Source organism: Protopterus annectens, chromosome 2.part0 (genome assembly GCF_019279795.1).
Source record: "Protopterus annectens isolate FY-2018-M chromosome 2.part0, PAN1.0, whole genome shotgun sequence".
Lineage (NCBI taxonomy): Eukaryota > Metazoa > Chordata > Ceratodontiformes > Protopteridae > Protopterus > Protopterus annectens.
This window is the reverse complement of record NC_056728.1, coordinates 692,277,185-692,300,775: the sequence shown is the minus strand read 5'-3', so window position 1 is coordinate 692,300,775 and position 23,591 is coordinate 692,277,185. Positions and strand designations below refer to the sequence as shown.

Sequence of the window (23,591 nt, the reverse complement as noted above, 5' to 3'; positions counted from 1 at the left end):
CTGTACCCCTGAGAAACAATATTCAGCACCCATTGGTCTTGAGTGATCATGTAGCAATTTTTTTAAGAAAAGTGCTAGCTTGCCCCCTAGGGGTGCTGTCAACTGGTAAGAGCTTGGCATTTGCAGAGGAAAGTCATGATGATTTCCTATAAGGTTGTGATTTGTCTTCTCCTCCTTTGGGGGCTGTAGCACCCCATTGTTTAGGTCTGTAGGAGCCTTGGGGCTGAGATCTGCCTCTTGGGCATCTGTATCTGCCTCTTTGCGGCCTGACACTGGAAAGGACCAATTGTTTGAAGGCCAGTTTCTGCTAAATCTAGGTGGTTGAACCTATAAGAAATCTTTCACCGTTTGTATTGACTTTGCTTTATCCTCCATTTTCTTTAACACCTCTTCTGCCTTAACACCAAACAAAGTATCATGCTGTAATGGTGCATCCAATAATTTTAATTTAACATGGTCAGGTAAACTTTGTTCTTTCAATCAAGCATACCTTCGAATAACAGAGCCTGTAACTGCGGCTCTACAAGAAGCCTCTAATGAATCAAAACCACATCTAATGAATCAAAACCACACTGCAGAGTATGCTTTCCCACTTGTTCAACTGCATGCTATAAATCCTGCATTTCTTTAATGTCAGGACTTTCTATATTTGTAACCACTTTCTGCTTCAACAATGACATGAGGTACTGCTGACATTTAAGCATATGAAACTGACAGCTTAAAGCTCTTACAGCTAAAGTAGCAGAAGTGTAAACTTTTTTCCCCCATCTGTCCAGAGCTCTGGAATCCCTATCTGAGAGGACAGGATGTTTGGCAGTGGAAGCCTTAACCCCTTTAGGACCCTCAGAAATTGTTTCTGGGTCTGCAGCGGGGGTTTTGTAAAGAAATTTATGAGAGTCAGGGACCCTGTAGTACCTTTCTGGCTTTACTGGTGCAGGGGGTAAAGGAGTCAGGAGACAGACTGGATTCAGAAAAAACATCATCTACAATATCAAGCACAGGGGGGGGGATAGCCAGGGGCCTGTGCTGAGGCAATAAAAGGAAATCTCTCAGCCTTTTCTTGGATTCTGAGTAATCCTGGCTCTCCCAATGGAAACACTCCCTCATGGTGTGCAGGGTTTCCCCCAAAAGAATAATCCTCAGGCGGTGAGGCTGAACGAATGGACTCAGAGTCCTCATAGGGAGGGAGAGAATAGCCCTCATCAGAAGAATCAGAGGAAATGGAAACCTGATCAGAGGAATCATAATCTGTGTCTTGCCTAGGCCTTTTGTCAGGAGAAGAATGGGAGCCCCTGATTAAAGTAATAAGGTCTTCGGCCATTTTAAGCATTTCTTTCTTTGGCATGGATGACTGTTCTGGAGAATGCTGCACTTGTTTCCTTGTCTTTAATGATGTTTTTGACTTTGCTGCTGTAGAAGCCTTAATTGTAAGCTGTGAAGGTCCGAAAACACCCTCAGAAGCCAGTGCATGCTCAGCGGCTCTGGACCCATCTGAGGGTATAGTTTCCGTAGGCCCAATACCTTGAGTTTCCACAGGCCTTGGTGTCTCCATGTGGCTGTCTGTTACGGCCTGTGGCTCTGAGGTAGCGGGTGTCAGGGGCTGCGAAAGCGCCTCACTGAGAACTGGCGACTTGCCTAGAAGAGGCTTCATCGGTTTTGAACCTCGGATGCCTGTCTTTTTCTTTGCGTTTTTTTTTATACATTCCGGTCGGTTGTTCCGATGGCATTATATAATTAAATCTTCATCCAAAATAATGTAAGGCAAAAATCAAACCGGCGTTTAATAGTGCATTTATTGAATCTAGCACAAAACCGACAACTAGTAACATTGTGGGCCTAGGCAAGGAATACAGTAAGAGTGGAAGTCCTTATGAGGTATTTGCTTCCCACAAGAAATATAATTATTAACTTTTACTGACATCGGTCTGGAGCACGAAAAAGTTTCCCCAACGGGGTACTTAGCTTTATTGAAGACTTTGGTTCTGAAATTCAATTTTGAAAATCTCAGGAGTCGGCCAACCAGCACTTGCGAACTGCTTTTGCTTCGGGCACTGCGCGGCAAGAAAGACTTAAGAAAATGGTGTTGGTTGCTACTTTTATACCCCTGGCACACTGACGTCAGGGAAGAGGCGACAGCAACCGACGCCGGACCAAGACTTTGGAACTACGGCAGACTACGGGTCGCCTGCCAGCAGGATAAGTGTAATGACTGCAACAGTGAAACACGATGAACATCTTTGAGCTTTTCTTTAAAGGACATAATACAAACTTGTGAGGCATGGAGGAATTAAGAAAAGCAAGTTTAACCCACCCTTACACCCATAATTAAAAAATTTTGAGTTAATAATGGAGAGAAAAATAAGATCAGAACTTTCTAAGAGAAAGACAGAGTACAATATAACAAAGGAAGAAAATAAATTATTAAATGAAATGAAAGAGGACACTGGATAAAGGAGGGGGGACAGTGCTTATGGACCAAATGGAGTATGAAGGAAAGATAATGGATATATTGGAGAATACAAATAGATGCATCAGAGTTTCACTTAATGAAATAAATATAGGTAATAGAAAAATCTATTTAATTTTAAATTACTTACTGTTGGAAGGACTGATAAGAATAGAGACTTTCAAGTTTTTGTATGTAGAAAAAACAGAAATACCTACCATCTTTGGGATTCCAAATGTGCACAAAGATATAGAAGACCCACCTATGAGGCCTACAGTGTCCTCAGAAGGGTCTATAACAGCACCTTTGGCCAGATGGTTGGAAACTAAGCTTAAAGACATGGCATTAGGAAGCCAGGGTGTAGTAAGAGAGACTCTTGGGATCTACTACATAGTATAACAAATGAGCTATATGATGAGAGAATGACTTTTATAACTATTGTCTCATCAACACTGTATGATGAAGGAATGAAATGGTTTGAGGAAGCCCTAATTAAGTATAGTAAGTTTAATAATGGATATTTTTATCTTATTTTAACTTTGATGGAAATGGTTTTAGAAAATAATGTTGTACATTATGAAGGGTTTTTTTTTTTAAACAAGTGCAGGGAGTAGCGATGGGGCAAGGTGTGCCCCTACATACGCCAACATAATTATTTCAGTTTGGGAGGAAAAATACATTAATTCCAAATATGTAAATTATTGGAAATTGTACAAGCAGTACCTGGATGACATGTGCTTTTTATGGATGAGCTCTGAAAGCATGTTTTTTGAATTTTTAAACTATATATCAAAAACAACGGATTTTCTAAATTTTACATACAAGATTAAAGATGAATTGGAGTATCTGGACATTTCTATAAAGAAATGGGAAGGTATTTTCAGTTCTAAGATTTATCGGAAAGAAACTTTCAAATTCATATTTAGCGCACAATAGTGCACATCCCTTACACCAGAAAAAAGGAATTAAGGGACAATATGTTTAGGGGTAGTCGTATGACATCCAGAGAATGTGACTATCAGGAATGTAAAATATCGAGGGAAATGTTTACAGAAAGAGGTTACGGTGACAAATTTATAAAAAACATAGAAAAAGAAGTTAGACAAGGAAGGCAGGATAGATTTAAACTCATTTTGGGGGACAAAACAGGACTTAGTAAGGAAAAGGTTAAAACAGTGAATTTTGAAGGTGAAAGAAATTTTGTGACCGATTACAATGGAAATGCAGTAAGAATAAGAAAATTGTTAGAAGAGGAATGGAATAGATTTGGTGAACTATCCGACTTAGAGGGTATTTTTGAAAACCCTTCAAGATGTACATACAGAAGGGGTAGAAGTCTAAAGGCTATATTAGAAGGTAAAAAAGATGGCCCTAAGTGTAGAGAGGGTAAAGTAGGGACCTTTAAATGTGGACGATGCTTCCAGTGCCCGTATATTGTTATGAGGGATACTATTTTGGTTAGCAGTAGGGATAGACTTAGTTGTAGGGACTATGCGAATTGTGACACTAGTGGTATAGTGTACATAGGGCTTTGTGATCATTGTGAAGCATTTTATGTAGGTAAATCGGAAAGAACGCTAAAAAATAGAATCTATGAGCATAATTATGAAATTAGAAAAAAATACTCTTTACAGACATACAATAAGTTGTCAAGAAGGAAAATTTAAATTCTTTGTATTGGAAGTAATTCCAAAGGACATAAGAGGAGGTCCATGGGAGACTTCCATTGAAGAAAGAATTACTTTGGCAACTATCCCTAGAAGCTACTAGATTTCCAGGTCTGAATGATGCAGTATCACTTGCCCCAGTCTTAAAGCTAAGGGCTGCAAAGCTTTAGTGATTCTGGAAAAATGTACTCCTTTGGTTTAAAGAAAAATAGGAATTGTGTACATTAAACTTTGTAAGCACAACCTTTGTTTTAAAAAATGCAATACTACTTGCCCTAGGTTTAAAGCCAAGGACTGCAATATCTAAGTGTATGTGCAATAATTTATTTTGGTTCAAAAAGAGAACAAGGAAAATGTATGCCTTTTACTATTTTTAGTAAATACCACTGTTTGAGCCATTTATTTAAAAAGCACCTGTATAGGACTAATTCCATCTTTGGACACAAGATGGTGCTATTGTATGGAAGAATAGTTTTATAAGGTTTTTAACAAGCATAAAACTAAACTGTATTTGTACTTGTATCTGTATTTATTTACATTTAACAGAGTTTAGAGAAGGTGTTGTGGATATTTACATATTTATATATATTTATGTATGTGTTTAGAACTATTTTAAAGGACTGTTTTAAAGGAATATTTTTAAAAAAAGTTTCATAGGATTGAATATCAATTATATGTGACCACATTAAGAATATACACCAATTGTATAGCATTATTAATTAAGTAGAGGGTATTATAGGGGAAGAATTGTAAAAGGTATGCATTTCTATTTCATCTGAGGAAGTCATTAGAGGATGAAAACGCATTTGTGGTGATAACAGCGTTTACGGTTTTATTCTGAAGAAAGTGTGTTTTAATAAAGCTCGTTCATGTGAAAAATACAAGTGGAGTTGTGCCTTAGTGGAATTACTCTATTTTTCTTGTTTATAGGTAGAATCTTAGTCGTCTGTGCACATCCAGGGAATGGAGTATGCTCTCACTGTCTTTGATTGGAGAGGGAAAGGTGGTGGGCAGGTGAATGAACTGGTTAAGGGACAGTTCATAGACCACTTCAGGCATGAAGGAAGGGTTAGTGCATAGGGTCACCCCTATCCTTATGGAAGGTAGTTTAGGGAGAGAAGGCCATAAGAGCTTGTAACTGTCTGACACTCTTCTAACTGAGGAAAGGACTACCAGCAGTGCGGTCTTCCATGTACACATTTGGAGTGTAGCAGCACTAGCTGGTTCAAATGGGGCCAATGTTAGTATTTGCTAAATGAAATTTAGGACCCAGGGGGCTGAGATGGGTTTTCTTGGTGGTCTGACGTGTAAGACACCTTTCAGAAATAGTTTTACATCTAGCCTGGATAGTAAAGGGGGAAGTGTAGTGGTAGATGGGCTGAAATTGCTGACAGGTGGACTTTTACTGTAGAGTACAAAAGATCAGCCTTAATTAGTTCACACACACAGGTAAGGATTGGGGGAGTCTGCCTGGCAGGGGTCCCTGTCCTTATGGAGACACCATTTGGAGAATCTTGCCCAATTTGATAAGTAGGATTTCCTAGTAGTTGGATTCCTGGCCTCCCTCAAGACTAAAAGCAAGTCCTCTGAGTAGTGATGTCTGAATGGGATTAAAAGCTCATCACCCAGACTGTTAGGCCTAACATCTGCTGGTGAGGATGAATTAGAGTTACAGTTTGTTGTGTGAGAAGGTCCACCTTGTGGGGTAACATGTAGTGATTTGCCCTTGGCTAATGACAGAAGTAGGGGGGAACCAGTGCTGCCTTGGCCAGTAGGGAGTCACCAGCAACATCTTTGGTTTGTCCTTCCTGATTTTCAGGAGGACTTTTTGAATGAGAGGAAGGGTGGGAAAGCATATAGAAACCGTCCCTTCCATGGAATGCTTAAGACATCTACCCTCCAGGCAAGTGGAGAGTGGACCTTGGTGCAGAATTTTTTCAATTGTCTGTTCTGTGGGGAGGTAAACAGATCTACCTGAGGTGTGCCCCACTGGTGGACAACGTCTAGAAAGGTATCTCTGTTCAACATCCACTCATGCTGTAAAGAGGATGTTCTGCTGAGAATATTCACTTGTTGTCCTGAGAGAGGATGTATGTTGTCTGCAGGGTTAAGTTGTGCCTGGAGATGAGGTCCCAAATTTGTAGTGTTATCAGGCATAGGAGGTAAGCCTTGGTTCTTCCCTGTTTGTTGATGCACCACATGACTGTGGTGTTGTCTGTGAATATCTGAAGGGGGCCCCGGTTGAAGGATAGGAAGGCTTTTACACAGCTAGAACTGCAGTCATTTCCCTCACACTGATATGGAAATGTTTCTCTTGGAGGGTAGGATTCCATGCCTCCTGTTCCATGAAAACTTTCATGGTAGCCCCCCCCCCCCCCCAGGTCTGATGCATCTGTATACATATACTGGGTTGGGGAGAGTGGTTGTAGCGGAAGGCTTAGGTTCAGAAGTATTTGGATCCACCACCTTAGTTCTGCTTTTAGGCAAGGCAGGAGGGTAAGTTCTTGCTCTAAGGAATGTTGGTGTTGTGACCATACATTTTTCAGGTACCACTGGAGCTTTTGCATGTGCATTCTGGCTAGGGGCAGCATCGGGATGGTGGCTGCCTTAAGTCACAGGATCTGCAGGAATTGTCTTGCAGATAACTGATGAACCTGCAATAGGCTTTGGAAGTGAGTGGCGAGTAACAGGACTTTGTCCTAGGGGAGGAAAGCCCACATCAGGTCTGTTCTGATCCTGCAGCCTAGAAAATCTTGTCCTGCTGAGGGATTAAGGATGATTTTAGGAGGTTGAGGGTGAATCCCAAGCTGTGAAGTAGGGAAGTGATGAACCCAAGATGATTTTGGAGGGTGTCCTCGGTTTCTGCTAGAATGAGGATGTCGTCTAGGTAGGGGTAGATTTAGACACCTTTGGGTCTGCAGAAAGCTATGGCTAGGGCTAGGCATTTTGTAAATACCCTGGGTGCAGTAGACAAACCAACAGGCAAGGGTGCAAACTGAAAATGAGAGCAGGGCCCAGGAAACATAAAACTTTTCTGTTGGAGGGTTTTACGGGAATATGGAGATATCCTGCCTTTAGGTCTAGCGTGGCCATAAAGGCCTGGGCTGGCAATAAAGGAAGAAGGGTTTCAAGGGATAACATTCTGAATGATGGAACTTTTAGGAAAAGGTTTAGAAAGGATAAATCTAGTATTGGTCTCCAAGGGCCATCTTTTTTGGGACCAGAAAGTTTTGAGTAGAAACAGTTTCTTGCCTGGCCTGGAGGGATAGGTTCTATGGTTCCTAATCTCAGAAGGTCTTGTAGTACGTGAGGGAAGAAGCAGAGTTGATTTTTTGGGGGAAAAGGAATGTGCCTTGGAAGGGGGTTTTCCTTCCAAGAAAGGAAATATCTATTTTGTATGACTGCCAGTACCCAGCAGTCTGATGTGATGGATTTCAAAATGGGGAGGCAGTGGGGAAAGGCGGGCTGACTAGGGAGGCAGTGGGGAAAGGCGGGCTTGACAAGGGAAGTTGGGCAAGGCAGTCACGCATTGTTGGGTCCACTTCTATACTGGAAAGGCGGTCTTTGGGTTGTGAGGCAAATGTTCTGGAGGTTTGCCTCCTGGTTCCTTCCTCTCCTATGCCTGGAAGAAGAAGGGGTAGCAGAGGAGGGGGGCCTCCTGGCAAAGGTGGTCTTAGCCGGGTAATTTCTGATATATTTAGGGATGGGGGGGGGGCACAAGCAAGTGCTTTATGTTCTGAAGCTCTACTTTTTTCCTGCAGGTTTCTGAACAGGTCTGCAGACTGTTACCAAACAGGAGGTTGTGGTCTAATGGGACATCTAGGATTTTGGACTTTAAATCCTCTGGTAGGGGTTGGAGGCATAGCCAAGAGTATCTGCGGAATACTGACGCAGAAGCAGCAGACCTAGCAGAGGCCTCTGCTGCATCGTAACTGCATCTAATAGACTGTTTGGCTACCTGGGAAGCCAGGGACTGTTCAGATATAATCTCAAATTTAGTGGGACAATCAGGGGTGGATGCCAGGAGAGAAGAGGCTTGTGAGACTAGGTCCAAGGCATATTTAATCATATGGGTTTGATAGTTGATCGCTCGGAAGGCTAGGATGGAGGAGGTGTAACCTTTTTTCCTATCCTGTCCATGCTTTTGCTATCCTTATCAGTGTGCAGAAAAGATGAAGTAATCGGTCTAGACTGCTTATCAGGGGATACAGCAATTACAGCAGGTTCTGCCAGTGGTGGCTTTACTAGAATTTCTGTTCATCTGGAACTTTGTAGAACCTGTCAGGTCTCTTAGGGGCCGGGAACTGTGAGTCTGGGTTCTTTGATGCTGAGCTGAAGGCATCAAGGTAGCCAGGGATGACAGGAGGGATGGCTGAAGGTGAAAGAAATTCCACTTGGAAGAGCTCAAAGTATCTCCTTTCAGTGTCAGTTATTTGGGAAGTGTCCCATTTAAAGTATTCTTTCATTTTTGAGACAGTCTCCCCAAACGTGATGTCCTCTGGAGGACAGTCATCTTCTATGGATTCCTCATCTGGGGAACAGTATTCAAGAGAGGAGACAATTTGTGAGAAATAAGAGACTGCTTCATCAGAAGATTAGTAGTAGGGCTCCAGTTCTTCCTCTCCTTCGTGGGCAGTAGTCAAAGGGAGAAAAGTGGCAGAAGCAAGCCTGGGACTAAGCACTGGAATAGTGAAAGGGGAAGTGGCTGTGGGACGAAGGGCCATGAAGACCTGCATCAAGCAGCTGGTAAATCATTGCCAGTCTGGGACTCCTTCAGAAGGTGAAGTCAGGTGTTTTGTTTTCCTTTTACATGCGTAGGACTCGGGGAAGGCCTGCGTTCAGGAGTCTGAGAAACTGTATGGGTTTGAGGCAGTGTAATCCCGGGTCTGTCTTCCGATAATATCTGGCTCCCCCTCGACATCGGTAGGTAACAAAAACCCAGGAGGCTTAATAGTAAACAAGAACAATAACAGGAAAACTGTATGCCTCAAAACACCCTATAGTAGCCTCCTTAAAATTTTAAAAGACCACCACAAATGTTAAACTGATATTTGGCAGCACACATTTTAAAAGACAAAACCAGGAACATCAAAAGTACACTAATGAAATCTGAAGGAAAAAAATTGATCAATGACAAAAGACATGAAACTACAAATTACAGGCTTCCAGTTTCTAAACTATTACCATACTTAAGGGATCTCTGCAATACTGATAAAGACTACTCCCACATCAAATTACTACTATGAGATATGCCTATAAAATCTTTTCAAAGTTACTCCATCCTGACAGCCACAAAAAAAGTGAATGCCAACAGTCAACAAAATTATGTCAAGTACAGGAAGCAAAATAAAAGCAGAGAATCTATAAAATAAATGAACTTTGATAACCAAGAAAACCAAACTCCACACACAAAAAAAGATGTCGTAGTAAAATATGTTTCTACAACACTACAGAAAAGAAAGTTCAAGACAACACCTCCACCCCTGACACCCTCAAAACTGAATACATACTAAAATACTTAATGTTTTGTCACTCTTTAATAGTGCATCATGGCAACCAATGAGTTAAGTGAAGCAATGAATCTTGCTCTAGTACATTCTTATTTATTTGAGTCTGTTTTTAAACAAAAAGCTTCATAAACCTATTTTTATGGAAACAATGCCCCAAATAAATTTGATGTTTCTCTTGGCGGTATCACCTCAGAGATCTTCCACGGAGATTAACTCTTCCCTTAGCATGCGCAGCAAGTGTCCATTAAAATCGATGGATGCAGCTAAAGTTTTCTCTGAGTTGCTATCACTGCAGTTAAAGATCATTGTAACTTTCGGTGACATCAGTGCAGGCAAAACAATTTTCGTGTATTTTTACTTTTCCATGAAGAGGAGCATGGAAACGTTTGGAAATAGAGCAAACATGTAAACTGATAGTTTAAGCACCACATACAGTGATCTAAAAGGTAGGACTTAAGTGCAGCACAGCACTTTAACCACCAGTATAAAAGCAACCAAAAAAAAAAAACAAATTGCTCTTGAAAATAGCATTAAGACATTGCAACATTTGCTCTTAAGGTCATAATTATTTACACTACCTGAAAGTTAAATATCCCACTACACACCCTCTATTTTATTACAGCCAATGTATTACTTTCTTTTCACTATGGACACTCCATGAAGCACTTTACTCAGAAGCACACAATCCGACCTCTTCATTGCCTGCCAATGCATTTAAAATATATTTACACAGGGATATTACATATCATATGGCCTGAAAAATGGAAGGGAAAGGAAACTCACCGGCATCGATAGCTAGCATAAGGCATTCATAGGTCGTCTGTACTAGTTTCTTGCCAGCTTCATCAACTTCTCCAATAAAGAAGGTCTCATTCAGATCTCCATGGTAACCATTATGATACACTGTAATATCCACTGCAAACATGAGATAAAGCCACAGTTATGGCATGTTCACACATCACGTTTCAACACCTATGCACTTATTTTTAGTTAAGTAAACCACATTTAGCATGGGATTTTAAGTATCTATACATTTTTAAGTTAATTTAATTTACATATACCAAGATTCTCCATCACATTTTTTTAAAAGCAATGTGCAACTAGTCCTCAGCACTACTCTAGTATAACAAAGTGAGGGTGTAGTCACAGAAATGAAGTACAATCGAGACTAAACAAGTACTCTGTAGATAGAACACTTAGATGATACCAAAGCTTTACAACTGCATTAATGATCTTGAGTACATGGATCTGTTTTTCCAACAAAGGAAAGATATCAGCTACTGGCAAAGAAAACCAACTGCTGGTGTCCTTGATATCACTTTTAAGAACTTTTACAGCACATAAAACGCTGTGTCACAAGGTTATGGGAAAATCTTACAGGTTGGTACTAGGCTATCGGCCCTAGGGCCTATACAAGCCTAGCCAAACAATTCCCCCGATATTTCTTCCCACAATATTTACTTCCCTAGACCCCTGTCTAGCAGGACGACTGACGTGATCTCCGGGGTGAATTTCCTATCTCCCATCCTATCGTCAAGGTTCCTTTTGAAGAGGTCCAAGGAGGCGCTCTGTTTAACATGTATGGGCACAGTCTATTCCAGAGTATGGGGAGTCTCTGGGTCATGAACCTATCCCTCCAGCATGTTTTGTTCATTGTGATGACAAGGTTTAGATCCCTGGAGCATGTGGCTCTGAGGGATTGGGATTTCTTTAAGTTGAGCATGTCCAACAGCTCAGGTTTAGACAAGGCCTTGTAAGTTAAGAAAAGATCGCCGCTGAGTAGACTATATGCCACAGAGTATAGCTGGAGTTTTTTTTTTAGACGGTCAGCATAAGGCATCTGCTTTAGGCCTGTGATTCTTTTAGTGAGGTATTTCTGCGGCCTTTCCAGCTGTTGCAGATATCTTGTGAGGTACATACCAAATGGGGCATTGTACTCTATAATAGGTCTAATGAGGGAGGGAGTAGATTGGGACAATGACCTCCTTTTTTCTGGATGAAAAGCCCTTAGTGATAAGGTGTGTCGCATAGGATTTCCTGACTGTTGCGGCGATGTCGTTATCGAAGCTGAGACCACTGACCACCTGTGTCCTTAAGTCTCTGATCACACTTCCGGTGTTTAGTGTACTGCCACCTATGTGGTAATTCATGGGTACATGTTTTTTCCCCAAAGGGGATAACTATAGACTTCTTGGCATTAAGCCTGAACCCATGGCTCTGGCACCAAACTTCTGTTTCTGTAAGGCCCTTTTGTAGAATATCCACATCATTTAGGGATTCAATAATGGCTCCCAGTTTGCAGTCATCTGCGAACTTTGTTAACCAGAGTCCCTTAGTGTTGGCCTGTACTTCAGAGAATTAGATACCAAACAAGAGCGGTACCAGGACTGAACCCTGAGGTACTCCACTTGTCACGTGTCTGGAGCTGGATTTGGAGTCGGCTAATTATACAGTCTGGGTTCTGTCAGTAAGCCAGTTGGCAACCCATCGAGTGACATAGGGATTTATGCCAGCTTAGTAACTTTATCTATGATTCCAGAGTGGTGGATGGTGTCGAAGGCCTTGGCGAGGTCCAGATAGGCCTTACCCTCGTCCACAGCTCTGGGGACTGATTCGAAGAAGTCAATCAGGTTCAGGAGACAAGATCGGCCCTTCACAAACCCAAACTGGGTGGGGTCCAGTGTTTAAAGGTTGCCAATGTCTTAGTTTATAAGTTCCATGATAATGTGTTCCATGACCTTGCATATCAGGCTCATCAGACTGATGGGGCAGTAGTTTACAGGATCCAAGGTGGATCCCCCCTTGTGGAGTGGGATAACTGTAGCTGTGCGCCACTCAGTGGGCACGAAGTCTGAGGTGAGGCTTTGATTAAACAGGTGCCAGTTCATTTAGTACACAGCCCGGGATGTCATCTGGTCCCATGGATGCTGCATTCTTAGCTTTGGAGAGTGCGGTTTTTACCTGTGTGGCCGAGATTACTGGAATTTGGCAATCTTTAGGCATTGAGATGGACCTTTAGGGGGTGAGATAGGGGTGAAGTTGGCACTAAATTGATCTGTCAGGATATTGGCAATATCCTTGGGATCAGTATATTTAATAAACAAAGAAAGTGCCAAAATTAAACTAACCAAAAATAAGGCACTGGAAGGTTCACTAGAATAAAATCCACTGTGGTGGTGCTGCGGTAGCGTTGTCACCTCACAGTAAGACGCTGTCCGGTTCGATTCTCAGCTACAGCGTCTTCTGCGTGGAGACACGCATGAATGGGCGTACCTTCGTTGAAGGTTGTGCATCAGGGCTGGTAACTCGGCACATAAAAATCAAATACTAATCATTAGCGGACCGGAGTTACGCTGTTGCGACCCCTAACCGGGAAAAGCCAAAAAGACAAACACAATATTAAAAAACGTAAAGCACATCCAGAATGCATTAACTGTATCACTGCGTTTCCGTCACAAAAAAATTCTTCAGATGAGCCATACCAACTTCTGAAACCCCTTTATATACAGAAACATCCCCAATTAATCAATTAAACTGTTATACTTTTAAAAACCGTGCAAAAAAATTATACACACAATGAACCACAATAAGTACAGAAGTGCATAAAAAATCATTTGTTGGTCAAGCAGAAATCTTGTAAAAAACATACATTTACAATTTGTAAAAACTTGTAAACAAAAAATGACTCAGTTTATGCCAAAGCTCGAGAGCTATTTTTACCGGCTCGAGGTAACCCTGTATCCCACAATGCTAGGCGCCAACTACCCAGATCTCCTTTGATAGCTAACACTATAGCAGTTTTGCCCCCAGAACAAAGGAGGGAATGGCATACCCATGCAGATAGCTATCCCAAGAAAAGGGTAACCACTGGAGACCATAGTGGGAGAAAGGCAAGGCTCCTTAGGATCCTAATGGTCTGTCCAGGCTAGGGGGTTGGAGGGTGGGACGCAAGAAAGAAGGCAAGAAGACAACTAACATGGAATGTTATGGTAGGTACATAACTTCTCAATGTTAAGTTGGCAATCTCGCCTTCATTCTTGCTGGATGGGACCGCGTCTCTAGCACCTTAACCCTGGGTGGCTCATTGGAACAGACTCTAGAGGACTGTGGAACCAAAGTTAGCTCGGCTTCTGGAGGCCATGTCCAATTTGTAATGAGAAATAAAGGTATGGGGAGAGGCCGATGTGACTGCCGCACAAATTGAATCTAAGGGCAACCTGTCCTGAAAGGCTATAGACGTAGCTAAGGCTCGAGTTGAATGGGCTCCAGGTCTTGAAGGAAGCTTTTGACGCCTCAGTTCATAGATGAAAGTGATGGCAGAGGCCAACCATCTAGAAAGGGTTACATTGGAAACTGGAAGGCCTTTCTTCCCTTCAGCATAAGATAGGAAGAGCTGGTCAGATTTCCTAACTTTCTTGGTTCTATCCAAGTAGTAACGGAGTTGGTGATGAACATCCAAGAAATGCAACTTTTGTTCCGCTCTGTCAGAGTAATTAGGGAAGAAAACTGGGAGATCAATAGTCTGGTCTAGATTTGCCTCAGAAGATATCTTGGGTAAAAAGGAGGGGTTTGTTATGAGGGACACTATCTTTATGGAAAACAAGATAAGGAGGACGAACGCAAAGGGCGTGAAGTTCTGAGACTCTCCTCGCAGAGGTTATGGCAACTAGAAACAAAGTTTTCCATGAGAGTAACTTCAAGGAACAGGAAGCCGCAGGTTCAAAGGGAGGGAGAATCAAGGAGGTTAAAACTAGATTCAAATCCCACTGCGGTGGGGGATGTCTAACCGGGGGCTTGAGTAAAAAGATACCTTTGAGGAATGCTTTACAAAGTTTATGAGACATAATGGAGGAGTCTGCCAAGCCAACATGAAAATTTGAAATGGCCGCTAACTGGACTCTGATAGTGGAGGAAGAAGAACCTGAATGAAAGAGTTCGGCCAAAAAAATCTAAGACCGATTGGATAGGAGCCACAAATGGGTCTATGTTCCTAGATTTTGCCCAGAAGGAAAAACGTTTCCATTTGCTGGCATAAATCCTCCTGGTAGAAGATTTGTGAGAAGCTAAAATGATGTCACGTACCAAATGGGAGATAAAGGGAAGCCTGGCTAAGGTTGGAAGTGGAGCAACCAAGCTGTGAGGTTGAGAGAGGGGAGAGATTGGTGCAGCTTGCCCGACTGATGGGTCAAGAGATCTGGAACTGGGTCCAGATGCCAGGGCTGCTCCAAGAGGTAATGGTGCAGGAACGGAAACCGTATTTGTCGGGGCCAGTACGGAGCAATGAGGATCATCGTCGATCTCAAGGAGGTAGCTTTCTGAATCAACTGAGTGATTAATGGAAAGGGGGGAAAGGCATACAGGAGACCCTGGGGCCAATCGTGGACTACAGCGTCTCTGGGAGGGTGGCCAGGAAGAGAGTGAAAAATTTGTGGCATTTGCTGTTCTGGGGTGTAGCGAAAAGATCGCTGCAAGGCTGACCCCATTTTTTGAAAATTTCTTCCACTACTGACTGCTTGAGAGACCACTCGTTCGGCATGAGAATGGCTCTGCTCAGCCTGTCCGCTATGACGTTGGACCTCCTGGGGATATGCGTTGCTATCAGAAACCGTTGAGAGAAGATCGCCCACTGCCAAAGTCTGAGTGCTTCTTGACATAAGGGATAGGACTTGGTTCCGCCCTGCTTGTTGATGTACCACACTACGGACATATTGTCCGTCTGAACTGCAATCGTCCCGATGGGAAGAGAGCCCTGAAGGGCTTGCAACGCTAAAAGAACTGCTCTCATCTCTAGGACATTGATGTGCAGATGGCACTCGAAAGGTTGCCAAGTGCACACACACACACCCGATCAGGGAGGCATCCGTTGTCACTGTAGCAACTGGGGGGGGGGGCGAAGGGTCTGCCCTGAGACACTTGAAAGGAGACCATCCACCAAGACAGGTGTTTCTTGCATGATTGAGTTATCAAAATATAGTGCGACATCGGGAGCTGCTGGAAGGACCACTGAGAGAAGAGCATCCATTGCAGGAGTCGCATGTGGAATCGAGCTAAGGGAAGTAATGTAATGGCAGCCGCCATGAGACCTAGAGTCTTCAGTACAAACTTGGCCTGAATTTTGTTGTTCTGAAGCAGGATATGAACATGTTCGCGAATATCTGCGATTCTTTGAGCCGTCAGTTTTGCAGAGAGTTCGACTGTGTCTAATATGGCGCCTATGAAGGTAATAGACTGACAAGGCGACAAGGCAGACTTTTCGAAGTTTATGGAGATATCTAGCTCTTCGCAAATCTGAATGGTGTAATCTCTGGATTGAATGAGTTGACGCCTGGTGGTGGCGGTAAGGAGCCAGTCGTCTAGATATGGAAACACCTGGAATCATTGACGCCTCAGACCACTGCCATGCATATGGTGAACACTCGGGGGGGGGGGGGGCTGTAGTGAGACCAAAGGGCAGGGCCCTGAACTGTTAGTGACTGGCTCCCAGCCGGAAGCGGAGAAACCTTCTGGAGCATCTGTGCATTTTGATGTGGTAGTACGTATCCTTGAAGGTCTATAGAGCACATCCAATGGTCCTGACCCAAAAAGGGTAGAATGGACTGTAGTGTGAATATCTGGAACTTCGTTCTTTGAACAGACTTGTTCAGTCTGCTGAGATCCAAAATTGGTCTCCAGTCCCCTGTCTTTTTTGGTACTAAAAAGAACTTGGAGTAGATTCCGGATCCTTGCTGGTCTGCTGGGACTGGCTGAATGGCCCTTTTTTTTTAGCAGTTTTGAGATTTCTAATACTGCTTGTTCCCTTAGACCGGGTGGAACATCTGGAAGGGGCCTGTTTGGCTGTTTTGGGGTGTGGACAAAAGGAATTTTGTAACCCTCGGATATGATCGACCGTACCCCATATGTCTTCGGTAAGGGAAAGCCAGGCTTTTGGGTACAGTGATAATCTTCCCCAGACTGCCTCCGAAGGTGGACAGTCGGGCAGCTTCTCAGGGATGCTGGAAGGGTTGGCCAGAGACAGCTTCTCTGCTACCCTGATTCTGCAGACCCCATCTGCCCCTGGGGCGGTGTCTATTGTCCCCCCCCCCGCCTCCAGGGGGGAACTCGCCTCGTGCGTCTGGCGCGACTCCCTGTGGTTTGTGGAACCACATCTTTCCACCCTTCTGACCTTTGGGATATGGTCTGGACGGGGTGGAAAAATGGACTACAGCAGAGAGAGTCTTGCCGTCTTGTTCGCATCTGGTCAAAGTATCCTTCACCTGAGGTCCAAACAACACCGAATCAAAGGGAGAGTTGGTGAAGGATGCCTTGAAGGGGTCAGCAAAGCTACAAAGCTGCATTCAGGCATGCCGTCTTAAGGCCACACCTGTGCCTGCAGCCCTACTCGCCCCATCGGCTGCATACGAAATAAGCCGCATGGAGGAGTTAACAATCGAGTTTAGGGTTGCCAGCTGGGAGTTGATTTTGTCCTGAGACTCCGCAGCTGTTGGATCCTGTTGTGTGTCACCCATTTCTTTGAGCAAGTCTCATTGAAGACGGGTGAAATGACATAAGTAATTCAGCGACCGCATGGTAAAGGTCGCTGAAGAAAACATCCGCTTGCCGTACCTATCCATGGTCCTAGATTCCTTATTAGGAGGATGGATAGGTACAGAAGGATCAGCCAGTTCCTTCTTAGTGGCTTCTGCCACCACCATGGCATCAACAGGGACACCCTTGGTCAAAAACTGTTTATCAGCAGGGGCTGTGATAAATTTTGAAGGCCTCCGCGGGGTTGGTTCCATCAAGTCAGGGGCCGTCCAAGCCTTCCTGGCCACCACTTCCATAAGGGGGTCAAAGGGCGGAGACACCCAGGAGGTGGAAGGGTGAGAAACAAACGCCTCTAGGTAGACAGATGCATCCTCGGTAGGGTTGAGGATAGACCAGTTCCCCCTCTGCTTGAGGATCTCAAGGATGTCAGAGAAGGAGACATCCTCAGAGGGAGATCTTGGGGACCCCTCAGACTCATCCAAGTCGTTATCAGATGTGACGGACTCAGGGGAGTCCAGATGTTTCCTCTTACATTTCCTCTTCCGAGGGGGCTCCCCTGACGATCAGGGGAGGCCGCAGAAGAGGAGGATGCTCCCAATGGGGGCCCCTGAGGCGTAGGATCTCTGCGGTCAGTGTCGAGAGGATGAGTAGAGACCGTAGCAGGCACTACAGTGGGAGAAGCTGAAGGAGCCAACAGAGGAACAGGCACAGGGGCTAGCACACTCCTCATGACCTCAAAAGCAGAGAAGAAGGTCCCCGCTCCGAGGAGATAAGGACCCCTCCCGGCACCGAGAGGGATGGCTCCGAGGCCGATGGAGCCGAACTCCCCTGCGCCGAGGCTCCGAGAGGGAGAACGGGTTAAGACAAGGGTCCGATGCCACTCACCCCCTCGGAGCCGACGAGGGTGTCACGGCGTCCGGATCCCTCCAAGGATGGCACCATAGAAGAAATCGGAGCAGACGACGGAGCCGAAATGGGTGGTATCGGCTCTGACGTGTCGACGGTCCCGGCTCCCACAAACTCTGGCTCCGAACTCAAGGGAAGAGTCGGAGGAGGAATTGATGATGGAATGGGAAATAGCCACTGTCTGTTGAGAAGGGCCATGAAGCATCTGGGCAAGTGCCTGCAACTTAAGGAGTCTACTAACCACCCTCTCGAGGTCATGGTCCGAAAGTCTGGAAGACTGAGAGGAATGGGACCGGTGACTGCGCTCCGAAAGCAAGAGAGATCTCGGAGCCGAGTGGACCGACTCCAAAGAGGGGGACCTGGAGCGCTTATGGGTCAAAGTCGGCTCCGACAAAACTAGCGGAGCCGACTGAAATTTTGAAGCGTCTGCTCTGGTTGGAGCCGATGCCAAAGCAGAAATAGCACCACTGGTCGGAGGCTCTAAACTCGGAGCAGACGATTTAGTGGGCTTAGAAGGCTTGCCCAAAGACTTGGCCGGGGAGCCTTCAGGCTTTAATAAGCCTCTCAAAATCAATTTGTTCCTGCAGGACTCTTGGACTGAATGCATGGCAGATGGAACAAGAGTCCTGCAGGTGCAGAGGGCCTAGGCAATACACGCAAGAAGTGTGACAGTCTGTCAGAGACATTTTCTGACAGCACGAGTCACACTTCTTGAAGCATGAGACCTTGGATTCCTTAGACATAGTGGAACACACCCAACCACCACACACACACACTACAGTAAATAAAAGAAACCTAGTTCAGTCACAACACCACACCAAAGACTGAAACTACAAGTAATTTACCCAAAAAAACTAACATGGCCCTAAGGCCTAGATGTATAAGGGAAGGGAAGGGCCGGGGGGGGTAGAAAAATAGACCCAGAAGGAAACTATACAAGTCGGTTACTCTAAGTAGGAAACAAGGGTATAAAGAACACTAAACTGAAATAACAAGGGAAAAAAAATCTTACCCAAAAAGCTGTTCTTTTTGAAAAATTACCAGAGCCGGCAAAAACGCAACCTCGCAGCTAAGCAGCAAACGAGATCTGGGTAGTTGGCGCCTAGCATTGTGGGATAGAGGGTTACCTCGAGCCGGTAAAATAGCTCTCGAGCTTTGGCATAAGCCAAGTCGGAGCAGAGGATCGGCTTCGAGCCCCATCCAGCAAGAATGAAGATGAGATTGACAACTTAATATTAAATATTTAAAAATATAAAACCTGTGTAAAACCACATTTAAAACACTGTTGTGTAGGTCATACAAAATGTTAAGCAGCACCATCTGCTGGACAGTCACATAATTTAAAGTTTAGCTGACTTGAGCTTTAAGACATGAAACCATCTCATTCAAACCAGGTTACCTAGTAGCTTCAACTAGTTGCCAGTAAGAGAATGAAACAGATTTGCTAGTACATCAGACATGCAGTTTATATTTGATAAGCCTTTTAAGTGCATTTACAGAAGGGGATGCTGTATTAAAAAAGTACAGTTTTGTACCTACCATAAATGTAGATGTTAGAGTGCTAATACAGCTGCAGTAATCACATATGGGTTCTCTGCGTCAGGCGGGTCTTCGGTCGGCCGAATTCCAAAGTCTTGGTCTGGCGTCGGTTGTTGTCGCCTTCTTCCCTGACGTCAGTGCGACAGGGGTATACAAGTCACAGCTGACGCCATATTCTCCAGTCTTTCTTGCCCCAGATGTCAGGTGCCCCCAAAAAGGAAGGCAACAGATAAATTATATATATATATAAATATATTCAAGCAATGCAATGTTATCAAAAAAGAGAAGTTGCAAGCAAATACACCATAGGAGGATAACCCAAAATAGGTTGTATGAGGAGGTGTTAGCCCCTAGTCCTATACCTAGAGGGGAAGGAGGGAGGGTAACCTGTACTGCAGCTGTATTAGCACTCGAACATCTACATTTATGTTGGGTACAAAACTGTACTATGTTCATCGTGCATACAGCTGCAGTAATCACATATGGGTAGAATCCCAAAGCTACGCACAGGGTGGTAGGCACTAGGTAGAACTGGGATGAGCCAGAATGCCCTGCAATACAGCAGTAGCAAAGCCTACTCTAGTTTTGGAATATAAAGGCAGGTGGTAGTGTCTTGTGAAGGTATGTACAGAACTCCAAGTGGCAGCCTCCAAGATATCTTTGGTAGGAACTCCTCTGAGGAAGGCTGTGGAGGTAGCTGTGGCTCTGGTGGAGTGGGGTCTGATGCCTACAGGGACAGATTTCCCATGATAGGAGTAACAAAAACGTATGCAGTGGCCTATCCATTTAGAGATTGTCTGTTTGGTAACAGGCTTCCCTTGAGCTCCTACAGCGTAAGACGCAAAAAGTTGTTCTGATTTCCTGAAAGGCTTTGTTCTGTCCAAATAGTAACGTAGCTGTCTATGGATGTCTAAGGAATGAAGCAGCCTTTCCCCTTGGTTTTGAGGATTGAGGTAAAAGGTAGGTAAGTGTATGGCTTGATTTAAAGCTACCCTGGATACCATTTTAGGCATAAATGACGGGTTGGTTCGAAGGGAAACCCTGTCCTGATGGAAGATAAGAAAGGGCTGCACAGCCATGAGGGCTTGAAGTTCCGAAACCCTACGAGCTGAGGTAATGGCCAGAAGGAAAGCTGTTTTCCAGGACAAGTATTGCAAATCTGTTGAGGCAGCTGGTTCAAAGGGAGGCAATGTTAATTTTTCTAGAATGTAATTAAGATCCCAGGCTGGCACTGGTTGTTTCCTTGGTGGTCTTATATTCTTAGCCCCTCTGAGGAATTGCCTTAAAAGTGGGTGAGAGAATAACGGTGGATCCGTGTTGAATTCTGCAGAAATAGCTAAGGCATGGATTTTTATGGAGGAAAATGAAAGTCCACTGTTCAGCAGCTCAGCTAGATACTGTAATACCTGAGGCAAATTCAGTTTTCTAGGGTCCTGGCCTTTTTTCTCATTCCAAGAGCAAAACCGTTTCCATTTTGCGGAGTAAGTCTTCCTAGTAGATGGCCTTCTGGCCTCCAGAATGACATCCTGCACCTCTTTGGAGAGTAGGGTCTGCTGTGGTGTTAAGGAATTTTCCATGCAGCAAGATTGAGTGTTTTTAGCTGACTGTGAAGAGCTTTGTAGCTGTGCTTAGTCAGCAGAAGAGGCATTAGAGGTAGAGGCCAGGGAGGAGTATGTTAGGCTCCTTAGGAGTGGGTACCAGTGTTGCCTTGGCCAGTCTGGAGCAATCAGTATCATCTTCGGTCTGTCTGCTCTTGCTTTCAAGAGCACCTTGGATAGAAGAGGCAGAGGTGGAAAAGCGTACACTGTCCATGCTGTCCAACTGAATGAAAGGGCGTCCACCCTCCATGCCTTTTGGATGAAAAGTCCTTGAACAAAACTTTTCCAATTGATGGTTCCTGTGGGAGGCGAAGAGATCTATGTCTGGCCTTCCCCATGCTTGGATTATCTTTGCAAACACCTGTGGATGCAACTTCCATTCGTGTGGATCTGTCATATTTCTGCTTAGGTTGTCTGCCAGCGTGTTTTCCAAACCTGGCAAGTACTGTGCTTGAAGTTCGATTTGCCATTCCAGAGCCAAGTTCCAAAGTGTCATGGCTAGTCTGCACAGGGGATATCAATGTGTTCCTCCTTGTTTATGTACCACATTACTGTGGTGTTGTCTGTTCTCATCAATAATTGTCCTGGATGCAGGAGTTCCTTGAATGCTGTAATTGCATTTATCACTGCTAGCATTTCTTTTTGATTGATGTGAAGGTGCTTTTCCTTTTGGGACCATTTGCCCTGAATGCACCTGCCTGTCATGTGCGCCCCCCAGGTGTAATCTGAGGAGTCTGTTGTGATGACGTGATTTGCTTGAGGCTTGCAGAATGGGAGACCTGTGTTTGCTTGACATGCTTGGGCCCACCATAGAAATTCCTTTTGCAAACATGGAATTATTGGTATTATTGTTTCCAAATGGTGGCTGTGTTGAGACCATAGGTTTTTTTTAGGTACCATTGAAGTTTTCTCATATGCAACTTTGCACATGGGATTAAAAGAATGCAAGATGCCATGAAGCCCAGAGCCTGCAGGATTTTCCTTGCAGTAAGCCTGGTACAATTTGCTAGTGTTTTGAAGTACTGAATTAGTTGCCCTTGTTTTTCTGGCGTAAGATAGGCCATCTGGGTGTTTGTGTCCAAGTTGGCACCCAGGAAAGTTATTTTCTGAGATGGTGTCAGCCTGGATTTCTGTTTGTTGATTGTGTATCCCAGAGAATTCAGTAACCGTGTTGCATAAGCCAGATGTTCCAGAAGAGTGTGCTTGCTGTCCGCTTGGATCAGGCAGTCGTCCAAATAAGGGTAAATTTGTATCCCTTGAAGTCTGCAGTAGGCAATTACTGATGCCAGGCATTTCGTGAACACTCTGGGTGCAGTAGATAAGCCAAAGGGCAAAGCAGAGAATTGATAGTGGATTGAACCTGCAAGAAATCGGAGGCATCTTCTGCAGCTTTGTCTGATTGGGACATGCAGGTATGCCTCCTTGAGGTCCAATGTTACCAGCCAAAACTCCTTGCCCAGCATAGGAAGAAGCTGCTGTAATGTGAGCATCTTGAATTCTGGTATGAGTAGAAATGTATTTAGGATGGATAAGTCCAAAATGGGTCTCCAGTCGGTTCCTTTTCTTGGTACCAGGAAAAGTCTGGAATAAAAACCTTGACCTTGTTCGTGAGTAGGAACCTCTTGAATGGCTTTCATGTTCATGAGCTTTGTAATTTGTATTTGCGCCTCTGCCCTTTGATTGTGTGGCAGGTTTGGCATGCCTCTCATTTTTGGAAGAGTGTGAAAATGAAATCTGTAGCCTCTGTTTATTATGTCCAGGATCCATTTGTCTGTTGTGATAATCTGCCAATTTCTTGAAAATAGTGCCAGCTTTCCTCCCAAGGGGGCTGCCAGCTGAGATTTGCTTGGCATGAAAAGGAGGAAGTCATTGGGTTTGCTTTCTGTATTGTTGTGCACTGTCTTCGCCACCTCTTGGTGCTTGAGTTTGCCATTGTCCTGCCTCTATATGATCCTTGAGATTGTCCTCTGCCCCTTGTGCGCCTGTATCTACCTCTTTGGGGCTTGTCCGTGGCTGGAAAGGACCAGTTTTTTTGAAAGCCAATTTCTGCTAAAACGAGGTGGCTGTACCTGTAGAAAAGCCTTGACAGTTTGCATAGATTTAGCTTTTTCTTCCATTTTCCGTAGTATCTCTTCAGCATTAGTACCAAATAGCACATCCTTTTGTAAAGGAGCATCTAGTAGTTTAGCTTTAACATGATCAGGCAAGCTTTGTTCCCTAAGCCAGGCATGTCTACGAATGACTGCTCCTGTAGCAGCAGCTCTACTTGAGGCCTCTAAGGCATCATAACCACATTGTAAGGTGTTTACCCACTTGTTCTGCACTATGCATCATATCCTGCAATTCCTTCAAATCTGGTTGTTCAGGTTGAGACATTTTGTTTCTTAATTGTGATAACAGA

General features: G+C 44.2%; 1 protein-coding gene across 1 annotated transcript in view; it reads right to left on the bottom strand.

Moving 5' to 3' along the window:
• The window catches only part of METAP1 (methionyl aminopeptidase 1), a gene marked incomplete in the record, with an annotated part of 1,416,310 nt that overhangs the window by 226,789 nt on the left and 1,165,930 nt on the right, over window positions 1–23,591 (bottom strand). The window contains 1 exon segment of the mRNA XM_044061024.1: window positions 10,407–10,538. Within this exon segment, the coding sequence (XP_043916959.1) occupies window positions 10,407–10,538 (132 nt within the window).